The sequence below is a fragment of the Macrobrachium rosenbergii genome, chromosome 25 (genome assembly GCF_040412425.1).
Source record: "Macrobrachium rosenbergii isolate ZJJX-2024 chromosome 25, ASM4041242v1, whole genome shotgun sequence".
NCBI lineage: Eukaryota > Metazoa > Arthropoda > Malacostraca > Decapoda > Palaemonidae > Macrobrachium > Macrobrachium rosenbergii.
In genome coordinates this window covers 19452265-19472689 of record NC_089765.1, presented here as the reverse complement: position 1 = coordinate 19472689, position 20425 = coordinate 19452265, and the positions used below count along the sequence as shown (strand labels likewise).

At 37.2% G+C, this 20425-nt stretch overlaps 1 protein-coding gene across 3 annotated transcripts; it reads right to left on the bottom strand.

Annotated features, from left to right (window-relative positions):
- Nucleotides 1–6562: 6562 nt before the first annotated feature.
- On the bottom strand, nt 6563–20043 carry wap (DDB1 and CUL4 associated factor wap). Of its 3 annotated transcripts, none has more exons than XM_067126991.1 (9): nt 19944–20043; nt 16229–16351; nt 15744–15885; nt 15428–15529; nt 14465–14711; nt 12455–12606; nt 11584–11701; nt 10462–10633; nt 6563–9839 (listed from the first exon to the last, which is right to left on the bottom strand). In XM_067126991.1, exons 2-9 carry the CDS (start codon nt 16327–16329, stop codon nt 9776–9778), a joined length of 1098 nt encoding a protein of 365 aa, XP_066983092.1. In that variant the 5' UTR covers nt 16330–16351; nt 19944–20043; the 3' UTR covers nt 6563–9775. The 3 variants fall into 3 exon arrangements, with proteins under 3 accessions (XP_066983092.1, XP_066983093.1, XP_066983095.1); XM_067126992.1 differs by having other exon boundaries at nt 19897–19976; XM_067126994.1 differs by lacking the exon at nt 6563–9839 and having other exon boundaries at nt 10318–10633.
- Between the last annotated feature and the right edge of the window lie 382 nt (nt 20044–20425).

Here is a 20425-nt window from a genome sequence, read left to right as displayed (position 1 = left end):
GGTTTGCTAGGCACGGGATAAGTTCCGAGACCTACAGGATTCTTAGTATGGCCCTTGTGACGGAAACATATATCACAGTTTTTAATATATGTCCTAATATCTTTTAACATAGTAGACCAGTAAAATAATGACTTGGCCTTTTGAGAGGTTATTTCGAACCCAGGATGACCATGCAGAGGATGGTTGTGAAGCCATTTCAGAACGATTGGGATTAATGTGATAGGTACAACCACCTGGTCGTTAGTTAACTGTGTTGAACTCCTGGTTCTCCTAGCCACGGATCGGCATAGAATGTTATCCTTAATCAAGAAATATTGATTCGTATATTTCACATATTCCTTATCATCTGGATTCCTATTTAATGCATCTATTATTACTCTTAATTTCTGATCTTTCATTTGTTCTTGTCGTACTGAATCTAGATTCCACTCCATATCGGTAATATTCTCTGTTGTTTGGGCTAAAGATTGACCATTTTCGATAGCAATTTTCATAGCTTGCGAAGGAATTGGAATTTCTTCTAGATCAGCGAAAGGTATTGAGTGTGTTGGTACTGGGTTACGAGATAGCGCATCTGCGATTACGTTTGCTTTACCGGGTAAGTATCCAATTTTAGCTCCAAAGTCCTGGATAATCATGTGCCACCGAGTTCTTTTAGGACTATGATTGAAACCTTTAAAAGTCAGTAAGGGGGCTTGTGATCAGTTAGAACCTTGACACTATACCCATAGATTATATATTTAAAATGTACCAACGAATTAGCAATGGCGAGGCATTCTTTATCTATTACTGCATATTTCTTCTCTGACATTTTTAATTTGCGAGAATAAAAAGCAATGGGAAAAACTTATTGTCATGCCACTGGAGTAACACACCTCCTACTCCTTGATCTGATGCGTCGGTTGCAATAATAAACTCTTTAGTAAAATCGGGAAACTTTAAAATAGGAGCAGAACTGATTTTTTCTTTCAAGGTATCAAAAGCAATTTGATGTTGGGATTCCCATTTAAAAGTTACGTCCTTCCTTATGAGATCAGTTAAAGGAGCTGCTATTACTGAATAATCTCGGATAAACCGACGATAATAACCCGAAACCCCGAGAAATTGCTGTATGGCTTTAACATTAGTAGGAACGGGAAATTTACTAATAGCAGAGATTTTATCATGGACTACTTTAAGACCTTGCCGAGATACCATGAAACCCAAATAGACTAATTCGTCTTTAAAAACTCACATTTAGAAATTTTTACTTTTAGATGATGTTCTCTTAACCTTTGAAGGACTATTTCTAGTTTACTTAAATGCTCCTCCAAGGTGTTGGAAAATATAACTAAATCATCCATATAAGCATGGAGAATATTCCTAGTAAATCTCCGAACACTATATTGATCATTCTAGTGAACGTAATAGAGCACAACGTAGCCCAAATGGCATACGTAGGAATTCATAGTGACCTCTAGCTGTACTAAAAGCAGTGTACTGGGTACTATCCTTAGCTAAGGGTATCTGGTGAAAGCCTTTAAGTAAGTCCAAGGAAGTAAAAATTTATTCTGTCCTAATAGAGACAAAATATCATCTGTGCAAGGTACTGGGAAACGATCAGGGATAGTTTGGTTTTATTCGAAAGTTTTTGGTACTACTATCAAGGGAAAATTATAAGGGCTGTTAGATTTCTTAATAACCCCTCTTTTAACATTTTATCTACCTCAACATTGATTTCATTCAGAAATTTGGCCGGTAGACGATATGAAGGTACGTAAATGACCTGGTCCTTATCCTTTAAACGAATTTGATGTTCGATGACTTCCGTTTTGCCTAAAGCTCCAGTACTAGTAGAAAAAACATCACTATATTTGGATAAAAGATCAAAAATTTCTTGCTTATATCCCTATCTAAGATGTCTGCTTCGATTTTGCCTTTAATTACCTTTAAAGAGATTCGTCTGTTGCTGATTCAGTGGAGTTAATTTCAGCAACTGTAAGGATTCGATGTTTATATGCTTCGATATTGACAATATGTTGATTTTCATGTACTGTTAAAGCAGCATTTAAGTGATTAAAAACTTCAATGTTAACCCGATGATCAGAATTTACTGTGTATAATGCTTGCGTGACTGAAAGCCCATTGATCTTTAAAGTATCAGGAAGAATTAAAACCTCTGAGCCTGGCAATTTTCTTTTAACCTTGACCGTGAGATACGATGGTGTATTTGGCTCAATGGTTTGTGCGAACGCAGCAAGGACGGGTGCCTGAGAGTTATGTTGGGTTGCTGTAACAATATCATCGCTTATGAGACAAGTGACTGGCTCTTCGATATACGTTATCTTCTTACTCTCTGTCTCCTTCTGATCCAAAACAGATTTCAATGTGTGTGAAGACCGATAGAATTTCCCTTTTATAAACACTCCGTGTTTTGCGGGTGTTAAAATTACGTTATGTAATGACATTGATGGATACCCCATAATAACTACTGGGTACATATTAATATTGCCAACAATGATAAAGGTATCCGTAAAAGTACGTTGCCCCAACCTGTATTGTATCTGAGATGTACCAATTACATCTAATTCATTATTGCCTATTCTGACAAACGAACATCGGAGCGTTCGATGGGAAATCTTGAAAATAAAAGGTGATGGGTACGTAAATCCATTATATTACGTGGACTACCTGAATCAAAAACAAGGTGAAATGCTTGTGTTCTAAGCTAACTGCATGCAAAGTGGGTCTAACTTCTTCTGAGCCAATAATAGCGTGTATTTTGCAAAAATCTACGGACCGTGCTCTGCATGTTTGGGAGACACTACCTCGATTTCTGGAAAATTCTTGTCTTCACACATATCTTGGAGAACATTAAACTTATTATCTGATTCAAAAACTGATGATAACCCAATATCACTCTCCCCCCCTTTAAGCTGGCTATGTGGTGTTTGTCTGCCCGCCGGCATTCGGAAAATTCACTGACGCATGGTTGTTTGGAACTGCTGAGCCTGAAGTTGGCTTTCCCGAGGAACGATTTGAATGTACTTGTTTCTGACCTGCATTACTGTTCTGCTTGTAATGTTTGTTCTTTCCCCCATGGTACTGTTGCTTTTTAGCGTCATTACCAGTACTTTGAATGTTTGTGTTACTGTTTAAATTCTTCTTTCTTGCATTGCAATGACTATACTTATGATTCGTACTGTTATGGATTGAACAATAGCGGGATCTACACTCATTTATCATATGACCAGGTCGCTTGCAGTTAAAACAAATGACTGCTGATGGATTATTAGTGACTAAGTTAACCTGTTGCGGTGATGTAGACGCATGATTTTTGTTTTCTTGCTTTGTAAAATCCTGAATTAGAGAAGGATCGAGATCTGTAGGCCTACACTTGGACAAGTGTTTCCGAACTTGCCTATAGATATCTAATTCTGAGCTATCTGATTGTAATTTCTCATCAAAACACTTAACCAAAGGTTCAGGTAACATCGCTGTTACAAGTGTTAAATAGAATAACCTGCAGACAGATTTGGAACTGATATGCAGATCACCATTGACCCAACTTGAGCCATCAATCTGTCCTTTATACTCTTCGAGCCTATCTCCTATCAGAGCTGCCCTATCTGCTATACTTAGATTAGTCATAGATGTGAGTCTTATGATGTTGCGTAAAGCAAGAACTTCATCCAATGCATCCTCACTCCCATAAATGGAACGCAGATTGGCTTTGAAACCATCCCAAGTGTTTGTCATTTTCCTACTAAGTTTCCTATCCGCACGCCTACTCTCTAAGTGATCTTGAAACCTATATGAATAAACACACCTGGGGTTGGAGGAGTCATTTTCTTATTAAGTTTCCTAGGCACGCCGCTAAACATCGGCCCATACGTAACCTCATAAATCTAAACCAGGAACGCAAGTAAATAACAACCGAGATTCATATAACCGCTAAAAATAACATCACTTATGAAAAATGCATCATAAAATACAGTAATGAAAAGTAATAAATGCACTTTCCTGAAAAAGAACAGAGTTAACAACGTGTCAGGCGTAAAAATAAAAGAACACAAAAGTATGAAAAAAATGAGGTATCAGGAACCGCTACGTCTGCAAGGCAAAGGTATTAATCTACGGCACTGCTCACCTTATATCAGCAACCTGCCACTCGAGACCCGAACACTGTAAATGAATATACCAACTGTTATAAATAATGGCTGTACTTAGCTTTTTATTGGATTCTGATAAGTAGGTCGACGAGGTTCCTCTGCTGTCCGACTTCCGTCTGGCTAGATACACGTCATCGAAGGGATGTTATTGTGGATGTTGAACTTCTTATGTTGATGAATGTTGATTGCAGAAACCCTCAAGGAACATCGTGGAGTGTTGATGTGCAATGTTGCGTAGATTTGTGTAGATTTCTCTCTCTCTCTCTCTCTCTGCCGTGCGTTGGGGAAGATGTGTTGTGAAGGTCAGATGTTTTCCTCGCTTTTTCGTTGTTGATTGTTTTCTTTCCGCTTCCAAGACGTTTTGATGCATCGAGTTGTCCGTCCGACTGTAACCATGTCGTTTATGAAGATGACAATTGTCTATGGTTTTTTAGGCATCTCGCCGTATCGGAGCTTCCGTTCCACCAATGTAGACGCCATGTAGAGGTGCTGCCAGAAAGCTCTGTTGTGACCGCTGTTGTGTACACTGCCACCACTGTTATAAGAAGGTATTTCATCAGAAATTCCCCCTGGTGTTTGGTTATAAGGACTGTGTTTGGAACTCAGTCAGAGTTTGGTTGTGACATCTTCATTTTCTCCATGGCTGTAGAATAAGACTGTTTTTGGAAGATCAGACCAATGTTCTGCAGGATTTCAGACAAACTCCATAGTGGTTTTTCTTGTATTTAGTATAAAGACTATATACAAAAGAATACAATTGGTCTGCACAGGATGATCTCCCATGTCGATCTAAAATCTAAGCTTTCACACTCTTACATAGCAAGACTAAGATTCACACACACGAACAAACATATGACCTCGTTTCCAAGGACTTCCCACGGCTACGTGACTTTGCTTCCAGCTCTGATCAAAAGGAGAACGCTGAGTTTATGCAAACGCATGCTAATGTATGATGACGCACTGTCTTAAATTAAGACACTACACAGGTACTTATTGATGACGTTTGCGTCTGGTTTGATCGCACTGAGATTTCGCAATAGCATTCCTTTCATGTGCGACAGAGATATATATATTGGGAATTATCTTAGATTTACTAAGAAACGTAGTTTATTTAAATGTGGCATAAATGAAATATGACATATACTGTAGTACCACATGGTTGATAGTATAGTATGGGAAGATCTGTATACAAAGGATGATCAGAATTATAAAAAAATATAACAGTTGAAAATATGAAATGCAAGAATGAACACATTTCTTTAGGACAGAAATGTCTCCAAAATTCTCGAAAGACTTTACATTATAATGAATGAATTTTATGCAGTTGAAAAGGAGGTAGACAAAAGAATTTCTCAATTATGAATTTGCAATCAAGAACGACCCCAAGAATTTTGAATGAGTTGCATTGTTTTAAAACTGACTGTCAATGAAATGATGTGGGTGAGGGGAGTCCAGTATCTTAGACAAAAAATCAGTCAAGAAATTATTAACCACGGGACTATTCTCAGATGGAATAAGTGTAGTACAGTAGCATCATCTGCATAAGCAATAAGCTTGTTTCAGGGTCAAACTGCATACCTTCTTCATGCAATATAAAAAGTAATGGGCCAAGAACACTACCCTGTTTAACCCCAGAGACTGCATTCTTGTAGTCACCTTCTTAAATTATTCAGAAGACTAATAGAAGATAGTCTTCTGACAGTCTGTAAACCAATTTCATGCAAAGTCGTTATGACTGATCTTTGTAATGAATCTATTCAATGTTTTCCAGCCACGAATCTTGGTGTTATGTAGTCACACCTCTTCAAAATCTTATTCATTGTATGTAAATGTCATTATCTGTTGAACAGGCCTTATGTCATCCATGTTTTCAGTTTACTAATGAGATGCAAATATGTATCCATAGTTTAGCAGTCTCTTTCCACTTCATCGATGGTGGGCTGCCCTTATTTTGTCCCCAAGGTAACAGGTCTGCTTCTGAAGTCTGACCTTCACCACAACAACCACAACATGGCACTCCTACTTCTCCAATTGCTTTGAAAGCATCTTTGGAATTAAAAATCCCTTCCGACATAATCTGTATCACATCTTTGCAGCATCCAGATGCCACCTTCCTGGGTTTATTTTCAGTCAACATTGGCTCAGTTTTGCTTACAGTCCTTTCCACTCTTCCATATTTGAAACATTATTAAGTGCGAGTCTTCTGTTAATATATGTCTTAGGCACAGAGGAGCTTCCAGGAACCTTCCTTTTATTCCATTACTGCTTTAAACTATAAAGGACCAGTGTTAATCCTATTTCAGCACTTGACATATACTGTACAAGCTTTTCATCTTTTTGTGAAATTAATCCTGAAGAGGACTTGAATGTCTTTCATCTTTTCAAGAAAGCAGGTAAAAGAGACTAAAAAATTTCATATAAAAATTTTTATTGTACAATCCTTATATCTAAAGTTACGAATCTCAATGTATGAGAAATAAAATAAAACTTAAATACAAAAATGATGATTTTGTAATGAGGTTTGTACAACAGTGAGGCTGAAAAGCAAACTCAAAACGTAGTGGTTCAAACAGAACTGAGCACAACTTCCATATAGTCATATAAATAATGCCCACACCACTTTCCAAACTTCCCAAGTGTCAAAACAAAACATGTACAGAATTTCTTATCAGAGGACAAAATATGGATCATAGGGATTACTAAGGTGCCATGCAACTAGAAAGTAATCCTACAAAATTTCACTGGTAAAAGCCATCAGATTCGGACATTCATCCACACTCAAAAGTTACAATGCACAAGGTGACCTTTCATTCAGTTTAGCAACATAAGGTTTCGAGCTAATTGTTACATAAGAACATTATTACCCTATTATTTAGTGCTATAGTTTGTAGGTTTGGAAAACAAAATTCCTTGAGGTAAGATACCCTAAGTTAATATATATTTTTTTTTTTGACCCTGAAAACATCAAAGGGACAATGAGTGAGACATCATGCACTGGTAATTTCACTACAATAACATGATAATACACACATTAGCACTGTTACTGTTACGGAATTTTCAGAACTTTGACAATGATGTTTTCCTCCAGTAAATTCTACTTCAGTGACCCCTGCTTACCGATAACACACCGACCGCGCTAACATCACACTACAACCCCTAATTAATAAAATATGAATCGGTTGGAAAACAATCAAACCATGGCAATACAGAAAACCTGTGGATATCTACGTACCACCAATATACCAGAGGGCAAGTCAGTACATTACTTAGACCTGAGATTTGAACTGTCGTGGCCTTTAAATAATGCGAAGATCATGTTTTCCAGAGGACCACGGTTTTGGAAGTTTGCAATTATAAATTGCACAGTTTACTAAATAGGAAAAGTATTTTAGCAGTTTTCAAAGCAAAGGATATGTTACACTGTAAAGTTATGTACAGATGTTTAATTTTAAAATTAACTCTCTGTTACTTATTTACTGTTGGTAAAGATCACATTGTGTTAGATAAAAAAAAAAAATTTAAATACATTGTGTGTCACTATTTTAACACTTTGATGCCTGAAATACATTACAAACAAATAGCATGTTTACATTGCTTTCAGGAACCCGTCTAAGAATTTGTTGTGTACACCATTTGCATTTTACAAGCAATTGTCGCTCCAGAATTCAGGTACTGAACAGTAACTGGATTAAGTACTCATGAATCTGAACCTCTACAATATAAATTAAATTAATTTGAATAAGTAGGCAGGCTGTACTAAAAATGCCACATAGTACAGTTTTGATCTTGTTTGGGTCTTACACCAGCATTCTCAGACCAACAATGATTGAACTGTTGATATAAACCCAAGTTTACAAAATAAAAAAGAAAAAATGATAAAAGATTACTGATATCATATTGATGTAATTTGCCAAAGTTTTGATGTTATTAAATACTTCTAAATGGTGAAAAGATCTTCAGGAAAAGGCAAGTATTTACTTTCATGAAAAATTGGAATACATTTTGCAACAATTTTATCCATTTCCAAATTCTCCAAGTCAAGCCATTGTTCATTTACTTTAACAACAATGCTGGAAATTGGCATTTATTTAATTTTAATGTAATCATTAATTGCAACTGAGATGCTCACTGATATTGGAAATTTATCAATGATATTGGAAATTTATTAAGCATTTGTAGTCATGACCACTGTTCTTCATATATTCAGTGTCTACATATCCTGGATACAAAACATATATACATATCAAGTAGCAAGACATTTTTGGTTAAAAATCCAGTATTCAGTAATGTTTCTAGAAAAATGCACTGAATGATACTTATGAATATAAACATCTCATTCAGTACTTGACCAAGAAATGTGAACAGTAAGATGATGAAAAATTTATCATGGATTACTTGATGTTTGGTTATGAACTGCGATGGACTTGGTTAAGACAACTCAGTTGTTTTGCTTTTATTTTATTTTACGAGATTTCATACAGAGACAATTGTAATTTTTCATCTATATTTAATGTTCACAATATATCTAGCCAGTACTGAATCAATTTTCAGTGCTAGAATAATGAATAATTATGACAAGGGTTAATATGCTCCACTGAAATATTTACTGTTTATTTCCTCCACAGAATATCTTTCAATGTTTCCATCAAATATTCATAGTTAGCTGGTTCATGGAACATCTAAAGCTATTACTGTATAAACATTATTATTTCATTAAACAGTATTGCAGCACAGGAATTCTTTTCTGTGTCTTTTTCACCTATTCATTTCTCCAGTTTAGAAAATCAACGTAAAATATTACCAAGCCTGTAAAATTCAAAGGACACACAAATACATGACCTTTAATTTTAACTGGGCAGGTATCACCCATGCCCTCACTTGGTAATCTCTCATATCCACTCCCTGAATAGAGAAACAAATAGAAAAACATAAGAAACTATACCAAGAACACTTCGTGCCTTGTATTACAATGAAATGGTTGACAATGCCTTCGTTAGAATATTATTGATCATTACTATAACAAAAAAGCTTTGATGATATTCTTTGAAGAGTACCTATTCATTTCTATGACAGATTATCTCCCATTTCTTCATGTGATCAATTCCTGTCTGTACCATTCATAAGCAAATGCTGTGAAATGTGAAAAGTATTCCAAGTAAAGCTCAAGTATGCCTATGGATATAATTTTACTGAAAATATTCTATCCTCCTTGAACATGGCAGTTTCTTCTCCCTACAGATATAGAAAAAAAAAAAAAACTGGGTATGAAAAATTGCAATAATGAGGTGTGTTGCATCCCAAATGCTAAAGAAAATACAAAATAAAGTACAGTAAAAATCTGGCCACACTGTGTTTGAACGCTTGCCTGCAAAGATGCGACTGAAGGGTCTACTACACCTTGCCAACCTCAAACTTTTATTTGAAGAGATGTGATCAGACACTCTCCAACTGAGGCATGACGACACATCATGCAGTCTGCAATTCCAGTGTAACCTAGCCAGGGTCACAATTGTCAGCCTACTGAGATCACAGATAATGTTCCCTTTAATTGTATGTCGTATTCGCCTGCTTGCTCTTGGCTCCTACAGGTACACATATCTTTCGTCCCCTGCCTTCTTTTCTCTTCAATAGGGTGGAAATCTCATGGGATGTCTAACAGGATGTCCAGAGGAGAGTCTGCCCACACCTCTGGAAAAGTCTCAAGCTTTATTTTATAATATGTCTCTGATACTGGTTAAATACATACTTGACATGTGTTACACTCCTGCTTGTTACCAGCTGTTACACAACCATACCATTAAGTGCTCTTTCTCCTCACACCCACAACATGAAGTGTCCTCCCTTCTTCAACACCTTATCGCACATTACAGCACAGATCTCCACTTACTGAAAAAGCCCTTTAGTGATCTAAGACAAAATTTAGGACACTAATCTCTGGCTGACATCAAACACACAATGGATGGCCTGGGTTCTGCAGAGCTTGGGAATGTAATACATTGCATACATAATCATACTAAATGTGAAACAAACAAACAAAAAAAATAATCAACAAAAAAAATAAACAGACAACCCTAGAAAACAAAATCAAAGGTGTTATAAGTATGACAATAACATTGAATCAAATCCTGCTTCTGTGACACATTCAACTGTGTGTGGGTACTGAAATCCATACACACAAATACATACACGTATTCAAAACTTCATGTTTATTGAATTCCTTCAGAAAACCTGATGAGCAAGCATCATGGGATGAAACAGCTAAGGGAAGATAAACAGAGAGTGCACAGCACAGGCCACAATCCACACTCACACTCTGAGAATCTCAAGACACTTGTTGTAACAGATGGCAATCCAATCTGGCTGTGTGGCCCCCCACTGAATTTGGTTGATCTCTCCCTCAGCTGCGGTGTATGCTAATATTGGGTCTTCAATTGCTCGTGGCATCTGCTGCACGTCCCATATGAGAGCCTGATGATCATCACCTGTCACAGAGTAAATCTAAAATTACAAAATGGACTTGGTTGAAATTTCTGCAGCATTATCCCTATTGCAAATGTGCCTTGCTGTCAAACTTATCAGTTCCAGAGGTCTTTTATTCCTCACTCTGTTGGACTCTGGAACAGTTTCCCTAAGGATTGTGCGATTGGAACCTCAAAAGTTCAAGCAAAGATGCAACACATTACTACCCTTAAGCAATTCTCATCGTATTTTATAATTTACTTACAGTTTTGTCGATATATTTATTAGTTTATTTTTCTTTTCTGATAATTGATCGCTTCTTTCTGTATTTCCTATTACCTTGCGTTACTTCTTTCAAATGAACACCATATTCTTTAGAAGCTTGATTTTCAAATCAGTGGCCCCTGTGGGCTTGTTTCATGTGAAAAAGTTTCATCATCTGAATAATATATCATAAAAATATGAAGATTGGAAAGTCTTGCTAATAACACTTCAAAGAATGTAAGGTACTAGTCACGGTTAACTATTTGACGCAAACAAGAAGTACTAATTTGAAAAGTAAAATCATTGGAAATGAACTGAATTAGAAATGACACAACAAAAATACAATAAACAGCATATTTTGGTTACTATACACATTCATCACTTCACATTTATCCTAATGCACGTATTTAATCCACTTCAGAAAGAAATGAAAAGAAAGAACAGTTGAAAGTAAGAATTTTCTACATATCATAACATCACTGGTGAACACAATATCACCTACTTAAAAATGGAGACCTAAACATTGCAACAATTTATTTTCGTTATAATGTACGACGACAGAATCTTGATACCAAATTGTTATGGAAACAACCAAAACACAAGTTTGAGGACTATGGTCCAATTCAGAAAAGCCTTGAAGAGGGTCGTCTTGTTTCCGTTTAAACTGAAGTAATATAAAAAAGAAATACAGTATAATCTGGGGACCTACCAGCAGTACAAATATGGACCGAAGAATGAGGAGCCCATGCAATCCCATTGACACATGCTCGATGATTATTCAGTCTGGCAACTGGAGTGCATGGAACGCGTACATCAAGGATGATCACCTGACAATACAAGAAGCAGCTTAGTAATTTAATTTACAAAGGAATCTAATGGTATTAATATGCGTAACACATACTTCTTTAATAAATTTAGTAATATGCTCTATAAATTTACAATGTTGGTAAGAACTCTTATTTTCTACAATTTCCATGAAAACATATCCTGTTCCTGTCTAATGATGTACTAATTTTACTGACATACTTAGGCAACTACCTCCAGCAGTGAGTTAACTTTATGAATTTAGAGTTTAATTCATTGCCTTCTCTTTTTTATTTAAGATACAAACCATAGAAGTTACAGTGTACAATTTTTTAAAATAATATAATCTAAAAATCCTAACACCTTTCTTACCATACTTTAAAATTTATTATTTTACAGACACTTCCTGTTCAAGGGCCATTCAATAGTCATCTTCAGCATCATAATATTAAGAGCAGGTCAAGCTTTAACTCTCTCATTTAATGGTGTGGGATCAAGAAATTTATCCTAAGCTGTCATTAACCATTTTGGGGCATCTTACAAAGCTTAAAACTTCTGTAGTCACTAAAAGCTATGGTTCACAGAAAAGCGAGCACATAAATTCCCTTTTATGCTTTTCTAATCCAGAAAAATTGCATTTTATAAAAGCATAATTCAAGTAATACGTAAATTTGTTTCCCTTTAAAAATCTACAACAAAAACTTGAAAAAGAAATGAATACAGTTAGTTATTAAGGTCCTTTCCAGTATGCCAAAGTAAAATTCAAGATAACAAACCTCACAAGCATCCATAGCAACAGTGGCCAAATAGTTCGGGTCCTGCTTATTCCATGCCAACCTCAAGAGAGGAGTGTGTGCTGGGTCTTCATAGATGATTGTGGAATGCTCCAAATGACGTAAATCGAACATTCTGACTGAGCCGTCAGCACCTGAAATAGAAAAAATTCAAGTTACAAATTTCTTCATTTCTTGTCAGTTAGGACAAATGACACAAATGACTAGTAACTTTATAAGGGGAAAGGCTAATGGGACAGGCAACTTAAAACCCCTTTCTATCCTAAGCCTGAAAAGGAAACAAGGATGGTGCAGAGGAATGTAATGGAATGTAAAGTTTAGACCAAAGGCCATGAGGTCACTCATCGCTGAAAGGGAAAATGAGAGTGAAAAGGTTTTAAAGGTGTAACAGGAAGAAAACCTTCTACTCGCAGTTGCACTATGAAACAATTATTAGGAGACGGTGGAGTGTAAGATAAGAGAATATAAATGGAGGCACAGTAAAGGGAATGAAAGGGGTTGCAGCTAGGGGCTGAAGGGATGCTGCAAAAAATCTTAAGTAATCCCTACTGCACTTTCCTACAGTGCAGACAAACTAGCAAACAGCTAGTATAAAAAAAAAAAAAGCTTGTTACTTTTAGAAAATAAATTCTTCAGCTTCACAAAATATTAGCACTTAGGGGAAGTCTTTCCTGATTTTTTTGGAGAACTGCCTTTCCCAAGGAAATGTCTGCATTCTTTGAAGAGTCCTACCTTTGGTTTTCAGCAGTTGTTTAGCTTACATTGTTAAGACAAAAACTAAGTTCTATTCAATTTCTTATCCCAGATTTTAGTACTAATCTCTTGTATCATTGTTCAATGGCCTCATTGTTCAAACTATAAAACTGATCATCCTCTATATTCAGATCTTCCAAATATCATTCACAAATTACTAGGTTTGTATTTAATTTCAACAGTCTTGCTTCTTTCTTTTGTGGAGTTCAACATGGCAGTTTCGAGTCTTGTAATAGTAGTGACCAAGTTACAATTATTTTTAAGTTTTCTAAAACGTTTTGTAATAGTGGTGAACAAATTATTGAATTATTTTCACACTGTGGCAGATTTTAAATGTAGCATGATGGTAAAAACTGTGAACAAACACAAAAATGGTTGTCTAGTGACTAGCAAGATTTGAGTAAATTTTTGTACCATAATAATAAACTTTCTTCTTTTACTTTTTTTAAAAATTTATTTCACAACTTTTACTTTTTAAAAATTTATTTCACAACTTTTACTTTTTAAAAATTTATTTCACACACTTGAGTCATTGTGATATGGTTGAAAGACAACACAAGACAATTGACATTGCCGTAGTTCAAGGTTATGAGGAAACTCTTGAATGGGTGGTATACCCATCAAACTACACTCACTCACAGACACCTGCTTGCACAAAAACATGCACACATTAACAGGCATTTTCACTGCAAAGAGGGCAATAAAGGAGGAATAACAAATGTAATGAATAAGGAGTAAAATAAAAAAAAAGTATGATGTCTGAATCTAGTAAGAGAATTTGAAAATGAGTATTACTGTATACTGAACCGATCCTGTTACTGAATGAAGGGTAAGAGTAAATAAAGTAAAAAATGCCCTTACCCTTCATTAATTACATTAACAAAGGGGCTTCTTTGTTTCATAATAAAACCAGGCTATAAATGTTCAGTTCTGTTACTTTTTCTGTAGTTAACTTCTATCATCCCTACAACAATGAACCAAAATCCTTCCGTTGCATCAGTCCGTTTTTGCAGGCAGCTACTCTCTATGTAGTCAAGACATCCACTACCAAAACTAAGGTACAGGGCATAGTTGTGAAATTGCTTGTAGAAAGTAAAAAATGCCTTTGGTTGAAATGTTTTTTGTGGCACATTTTATGAAACAGAACCAAAGGTCAGATTGCAAATGACCTTTACAAGTAGTTGAAAAGAAAAAATCTTGGAAAAATAATTATATATTCTGTCAAATTCTTCCACTTACCAACTGAGGCAAACATATCTCTTCCACCTCCTGCCCGGGAGAAGGCAATGTCGAACACTTCCTTGTCGTGGGCTATCAGCTGAGTCTTAACATGTCCTGACACTACATTGACCCGGCCAAGCATCTGACCAGTCTCCAATCCCCATATTGTGCAAGTTGTGTCAATAGATGAGGTTCCTATTAAATTTGGTTCAACCTCATTCCAATCGAATGAAGTTAGAGGTGCACAGAAGTCTGAGTTTTTATTCTGGAATAAAAAATGTAAGTAGTGAATATCATGCAATCAAACCAACCTAATAGCTAAATGACAACAGTGTCAGTTTTTGGAATTATGCAAAGAACCAAAATTAATAGAGGTCTACTCTAAGACATAAAAACCCTTAGAATTAATCAGAATGTTCTGTTGTACAGCAAGCTTTGAAATGTTAATTCTTATAAAGTTCTAGATGACTTACAATAAGTACTACAGACTCTTTATCATGTTTACTGAACCGATCCTGTTACAAAATGATGGGTAAGAGTAAATGAAGTGTGAATATAGAAAAAAAAAAAAAAAAGTCCTTTCTCTCTTTTACCCTTCAATAATTACATTGACCTTAAAGGGGCTTCCTTGTTTCATAACAGAACCATGCTATATATGAGCAGTTTCCAATTACATTACTTTTTTTTTTTTTTACAATCTTCCACTTGCTGAGGCACATGGAGTAAGACTTTTATAATTGATAGGTTGGAAGAAAACTGTTATTTGTAACTCAAACTGTATCAGAAACGTACAGTAGACATACACTATTTTATAGTGACTAAAATCATATACAAACGTATAGTAGATGCCACACTATAATGGTCTATTAACGGGTTTACTATCCCACACATATCTGCATTTATGGGAAGGCTTTAAAACCAATTCTTTGGGTATACAAAACGACTAACAAGCTAGGGAAAAACCAACTGTCCAGTACTAACATTATTTAAAAGACAGGCCATCCTTGTGTCACCATCAGTGCCTTGCTGCCAGACTCGAAGATAATCCCCACTGGTAGCCAAGAGGTCAGGATATATACCTTTCTGTTGGAAATGAATTAAAACTTGAATTACATATTAAGTATTGAATATAAGCTACTGTATAAAAACATATTCTTCATAGCAAAGTAAGTAAATGTATCCATGAAAGAATATTCAGTAACATAGGCTAAGCAATCTTACGAGTATTATATGTGTGTCATTCAAACTTGTTCAATGATAATGGACGGAAAAATCATGATAAAAGCAAAATACATACACTGTCTGGTATCCACATAATTTTGGTGGTAGGGTAAGGGTGATCAAATGTAGATCGGACGACAAACTCTGACGTGTCCTCATCTAATTGTACTATCTGGACTTTGTTGTTGTATTCTTCCACAAAACTTCCGACGGCAAGTCTGGTAAAGAAAATTTTAAAAATTACCAGATGACAAATATAATTAAGAAATAATGACAATCTAGGTACTGGTGCAATAATTCCCTTTAGCAGGCATGACATTACTTAACAGTGTCTTGCACAGCACACTGTGGGCAGCATTGCTTTCTACTTTTTGATGTCATCTTTTGGTCTCTTCCTACCCAGCTGTCCAATTCAAGTCTTAATCTAAGTCTTGTTCCAATATTCACCTCCAATTTAAGAGAAAATTCCATGAGAAAACCCTTATGAGCAAATGAAAAGGATTCAGTCATCTGGTTAAACCCCACATTTTTTTCCCCATATCATGCCTTGGTCATACTAACCGAAATCGTTTGTCTGGTCTAACTGACCAGTTCATGCTGTACAATGTCCATGGTGCAGAATATTTGTAGATTTCTTTCCGTTTTGGCGGGTGAACAGACATTGTTCCTTATTCTTCCATGTACCTGTAAGATATAAGTTGCCAGCAATAATAAAACAAAGTTTCGTTTGACATGTACAAAAATGCAAAAACAAGTGGTTTACATCTACAGAACTAGTCAGAAATGAATAAACTGTTCATTATGTTTTTGGGGTAATTCTGAGGAAGCACTCTGCAAAGATATTTTTTTTTTTACACGGAAAAGCTCTATGGAATGCCATGTTTAATACCAGCCCCTCAGGGATTAACCCTTACAGGCCAGGCTAAATGTATATTAACAGTACCCCAAGACCATGCAAACTAAGGTCAGGCAATTAAAAAAAAAATTGCTGGAAAGAGGAAGATATACAAATCCACATAGTATAACATAAAAAAATTCTAAACATTTTTCTGTACCTTCCATGATAAGTTCTAAGTTAATATTTCCAACCCTGTTCAGGGCCTCTTTTCAAAGACACTTGCAAAAATTAGCAAATTTTAGTGAGTTATTCATGTTCTTTATAATATATATATAATGTATTTTTTACTCTTGCAAAATTACAATTATAGTGCATATAATATAGTAAAAAACAAGAACTATAATTAGCAACAATCCACGAGTTAGGGGAAAATATTTATGAGATGTACTGAGATAGGGGGATGTAGTCAGTTTACATGTTCTAATTTTTTTTTTTTACTCTGAATAATTACAATTACAGCTGACATACTATCATAATGGATAGGAACTAAAACTAGCAACAATCCCCAAGTATATTTATGGGCAAATATATACGAGATGTACTGGAACAGGGTTGCAGTACATTCCCCTCATGAAATCTCAAGTCAGACTATTCTCCTCTTATCCTGAGCCAAGGTGTGTGTTGCCATTTAGTCATTTATGGCACAGTCAAGTGAGTTAAACATTTTCCCATAAAATTTGTTCCAATGCCATTCACCACTACTCCTCTTGGGCAATTTTTGTGCATCAGAGGGTGTGTGCTGTTACGAAAGTGCTAACGTAAAAAAAGAAATTAAGTTTCCAACATTATTTTGGTGAATTTTTCCAAGATATTGTAGTATGCAGAGTACGGAGGCTGGGATATCTAGTGTTACTTGGGGGGCCCAGGGGGTAGCGAAGCCGGCCAGCAGGGTCAAGGGCATGGCTCCCTAAGTTAAGTTAGGAAGGTGAGGTCTGGTTAGGTCAGGACACGACATTCTAAGAAAGGTTAGGGTTCTATATTGTTCAATCAAGAAATTTAATTAAGAAACAGGGTAGTTTAGTTTAGTTGGCCAGGCCGCGCAACACCTGCCCGGACTACAATCACTCCATGAAGGTAAGAAGTTCTGCGACCCGTCCCTGCTCGTGACCCCATGTGCCCCAATACCTGACCCAGTCTATTCCCAGTTTGCCAAAATGTTGTCCATGCTGTCCACGTCGTATCCGGCACACTTGCAATTTTCTGTCGCCAATCCGGTGACGATTCTTGATTTAGCTGTTCTATGCAATGACGAGAAGTCATTGCTAGTGTTCTTGATAAAAAGTGGCCTTGTTGGTGATTTCAGTGGTGTTTGTGGCCACTGCAAAGAAGGCACTGTTGGTCTGGTGAAACATGGCGACAGTTTCCAGTGGCGTTGTAATGCACGCCACTGCAGGAAACACACATCCATTCGGAGTGGCTCATTCTTCTCTCGTTCACACCTGTCATTTGGGACTATTTTAATTCTCATTCAAGGCCTAATTAACTGAAATCTGACAATCCCGAGACGTCGCTGTACCAACAGAATCGTCATCTCCACCCGTCCCTGTTCCACCAGTTCCAGTCGTACAGATCCTGCCAAAACCAGCCATCCCAGACCAAAATAGAAAAATTTAGTTGCCTGAATTTTCCGATGATTCTGATTTCGACTAAGGTAAGAGTGGTTTTTTATCAATCTACGGTTATACATTTTACTGGCTTTCTGGGGGGGGAGGGTTGAAGCTGCCCCCCCCCTCCAGCCAGGTCAGGGCACACCATCCTGTGTGAGGTTAGGTAGGTCCGATCTGGTTAGGTCAGGACCTAGCATAACAGGAAGGGTTAGGTTGATTTATGTTAGCTGGCTTTCTGGGGGGGGGATCCAGGGGGGCAAAGCCCCTCCCCCCGGCCAGGTTAAGGCACGCCACCCTATGTTAGGTTAGGTAGGTAACATCTGGTTAGGTCAGGACCTGGCACTATAGGAAAGGTTAGGTCTGTTTGTTATGGAAATGATCGTAAACATTAGCTTCTGTCCCGGCACCATCTTGTTTGTATTCGTCCGCCAGTTTCCTAGTCGGAACCTACTGCCATCTGGTGGTGGGTACAGACTAGAAAACTGGCAGACGATAGCCTTGGCCAACTAAAATGTAGGCTCTCCAAGAAACAATATCTCTTGGAACTCGTGTAGAATTACCATTTTGAAATCAAAAGGACATTTTGCTGTAATTACTGTAGTGCTAGCCTACAGCAATCTGCCCACTCACACACATTAGCCTATAATAATAACAATAATTAAGTAATGCTAAAGGACAGTTAAGCATAAATCGTCCTGCTCTGGGAGCGGATGCAGAGTAGAGAAGCAGACAGGACAAACCCAACCTTTCGTAGAATGCTGTGTCCTGACCTAACCAGACCTTACCTTCCTAACCTGACTTGCAGCGCCATCCCCTACCCTGGCTGGGGAAATTTTGCTCTCCCCCCTGCCTGGAACCCCCAAAGTAACATTGGATATCCCTGTCTCCTTACTTGGCATACTACCCTGGGTAGTTTGCAGAACGAAGGGACTACCTCCGAACAGAGGCTAAGTCCATTGTCTCTTGTTTAGTGTTACTTGGGGAGGTCCAGAGGGGCGAACCCCCACTCCCTCCCCCCCAGCCAGGTCAGGGAACAGCATTTGAAGTGAGGTTTAGAAAGGTAAGGTCTGGTTAGCCTAGGTCAGGACCTGGCATCCTAGGAAAGGTTAGGTTTGTTTATATCTGTGGAACCTGTTCCCGTCTCCTGCACTCGTCCCCTACCCCTACGGTGACTATACCCCTCCCCATTCGTCCTGCCCAGGCTAGAGCATGGCAGCCGACGATAGGTTAACCCATGTTAGGATGTTGGTATCCTATGTCTAAGAAGAGCTGATAAGCAGACCACGACCAGCATTCATAGCCTGCGAAACTCCTCGGCTCTTTTACCGTCATTTAAATTTCATAAATAACTTGCGGACATCATGGCTGGTAACCCACCGAACGCGACATTGAATGTGCTTTGCTAGCCTACGTGGGCTAGCCCACGCCGCCTTGGCTAATTCAGCCTTGCCACAGTATGAAAACATTTCCACACGTGTGTTTCCTCAGTATTTAACCACAACATTACACCAATATGAAGAAGAAATCAAAAACATTGTTACTTTCCGTAATAAATACAATCTACTCAGGCCTCAACAGGCCCGTAATCCGAATGTTATTGGCCAAACAACGGATGATATAAAGGAAATTCTCTCGAATAATTCCTCTTTGCTCATTACTAAGCAAGTACGACGCACTTCAGAGTTCGCCCATCCATTTTGGAAGGCCTTGTAAATGAAACTTACGGCTGTATGGTAACTGAAATCAAATATATCCTCGTTGATTTGCTAACCTGTAATCAAACGCCGAAGAACGCAATGGCGGGCCACTCGGATCTTGTTTATAGCTGGCAGGTGTGCCAACATAATGCGATTAAAAAGTCGCAGTTATTCAAGAAATAGGATATTTATCAATGTATCAGATACATAAATTCCACTTATAATGTACAGTAATTTAAAATCTAACCTATATGAATGGTTTAAGTGTACTTTTGTTAATTGGTGAATTGGTACACCTGCCATCGATACCTCCCCTTCAAAATGAATGGTTATTATCGCTGCACATATCAGGTTTATTATTAAAGCGGAAAAAGTATTCCAAACGCGCTGTCGAAAGTGATTGAGGGAGTCATCGATGCCTGCTGTCGTTTCATTTACCTTTGTATATTCCGAGATTCCCTCTTCCTTCTTTTCAATATCACTTTAATTAGCTCGACATTTTAGAGCAGATATGCCGCCTTATGCTTTAGACAAAGTGATAAAAGATACACTAATT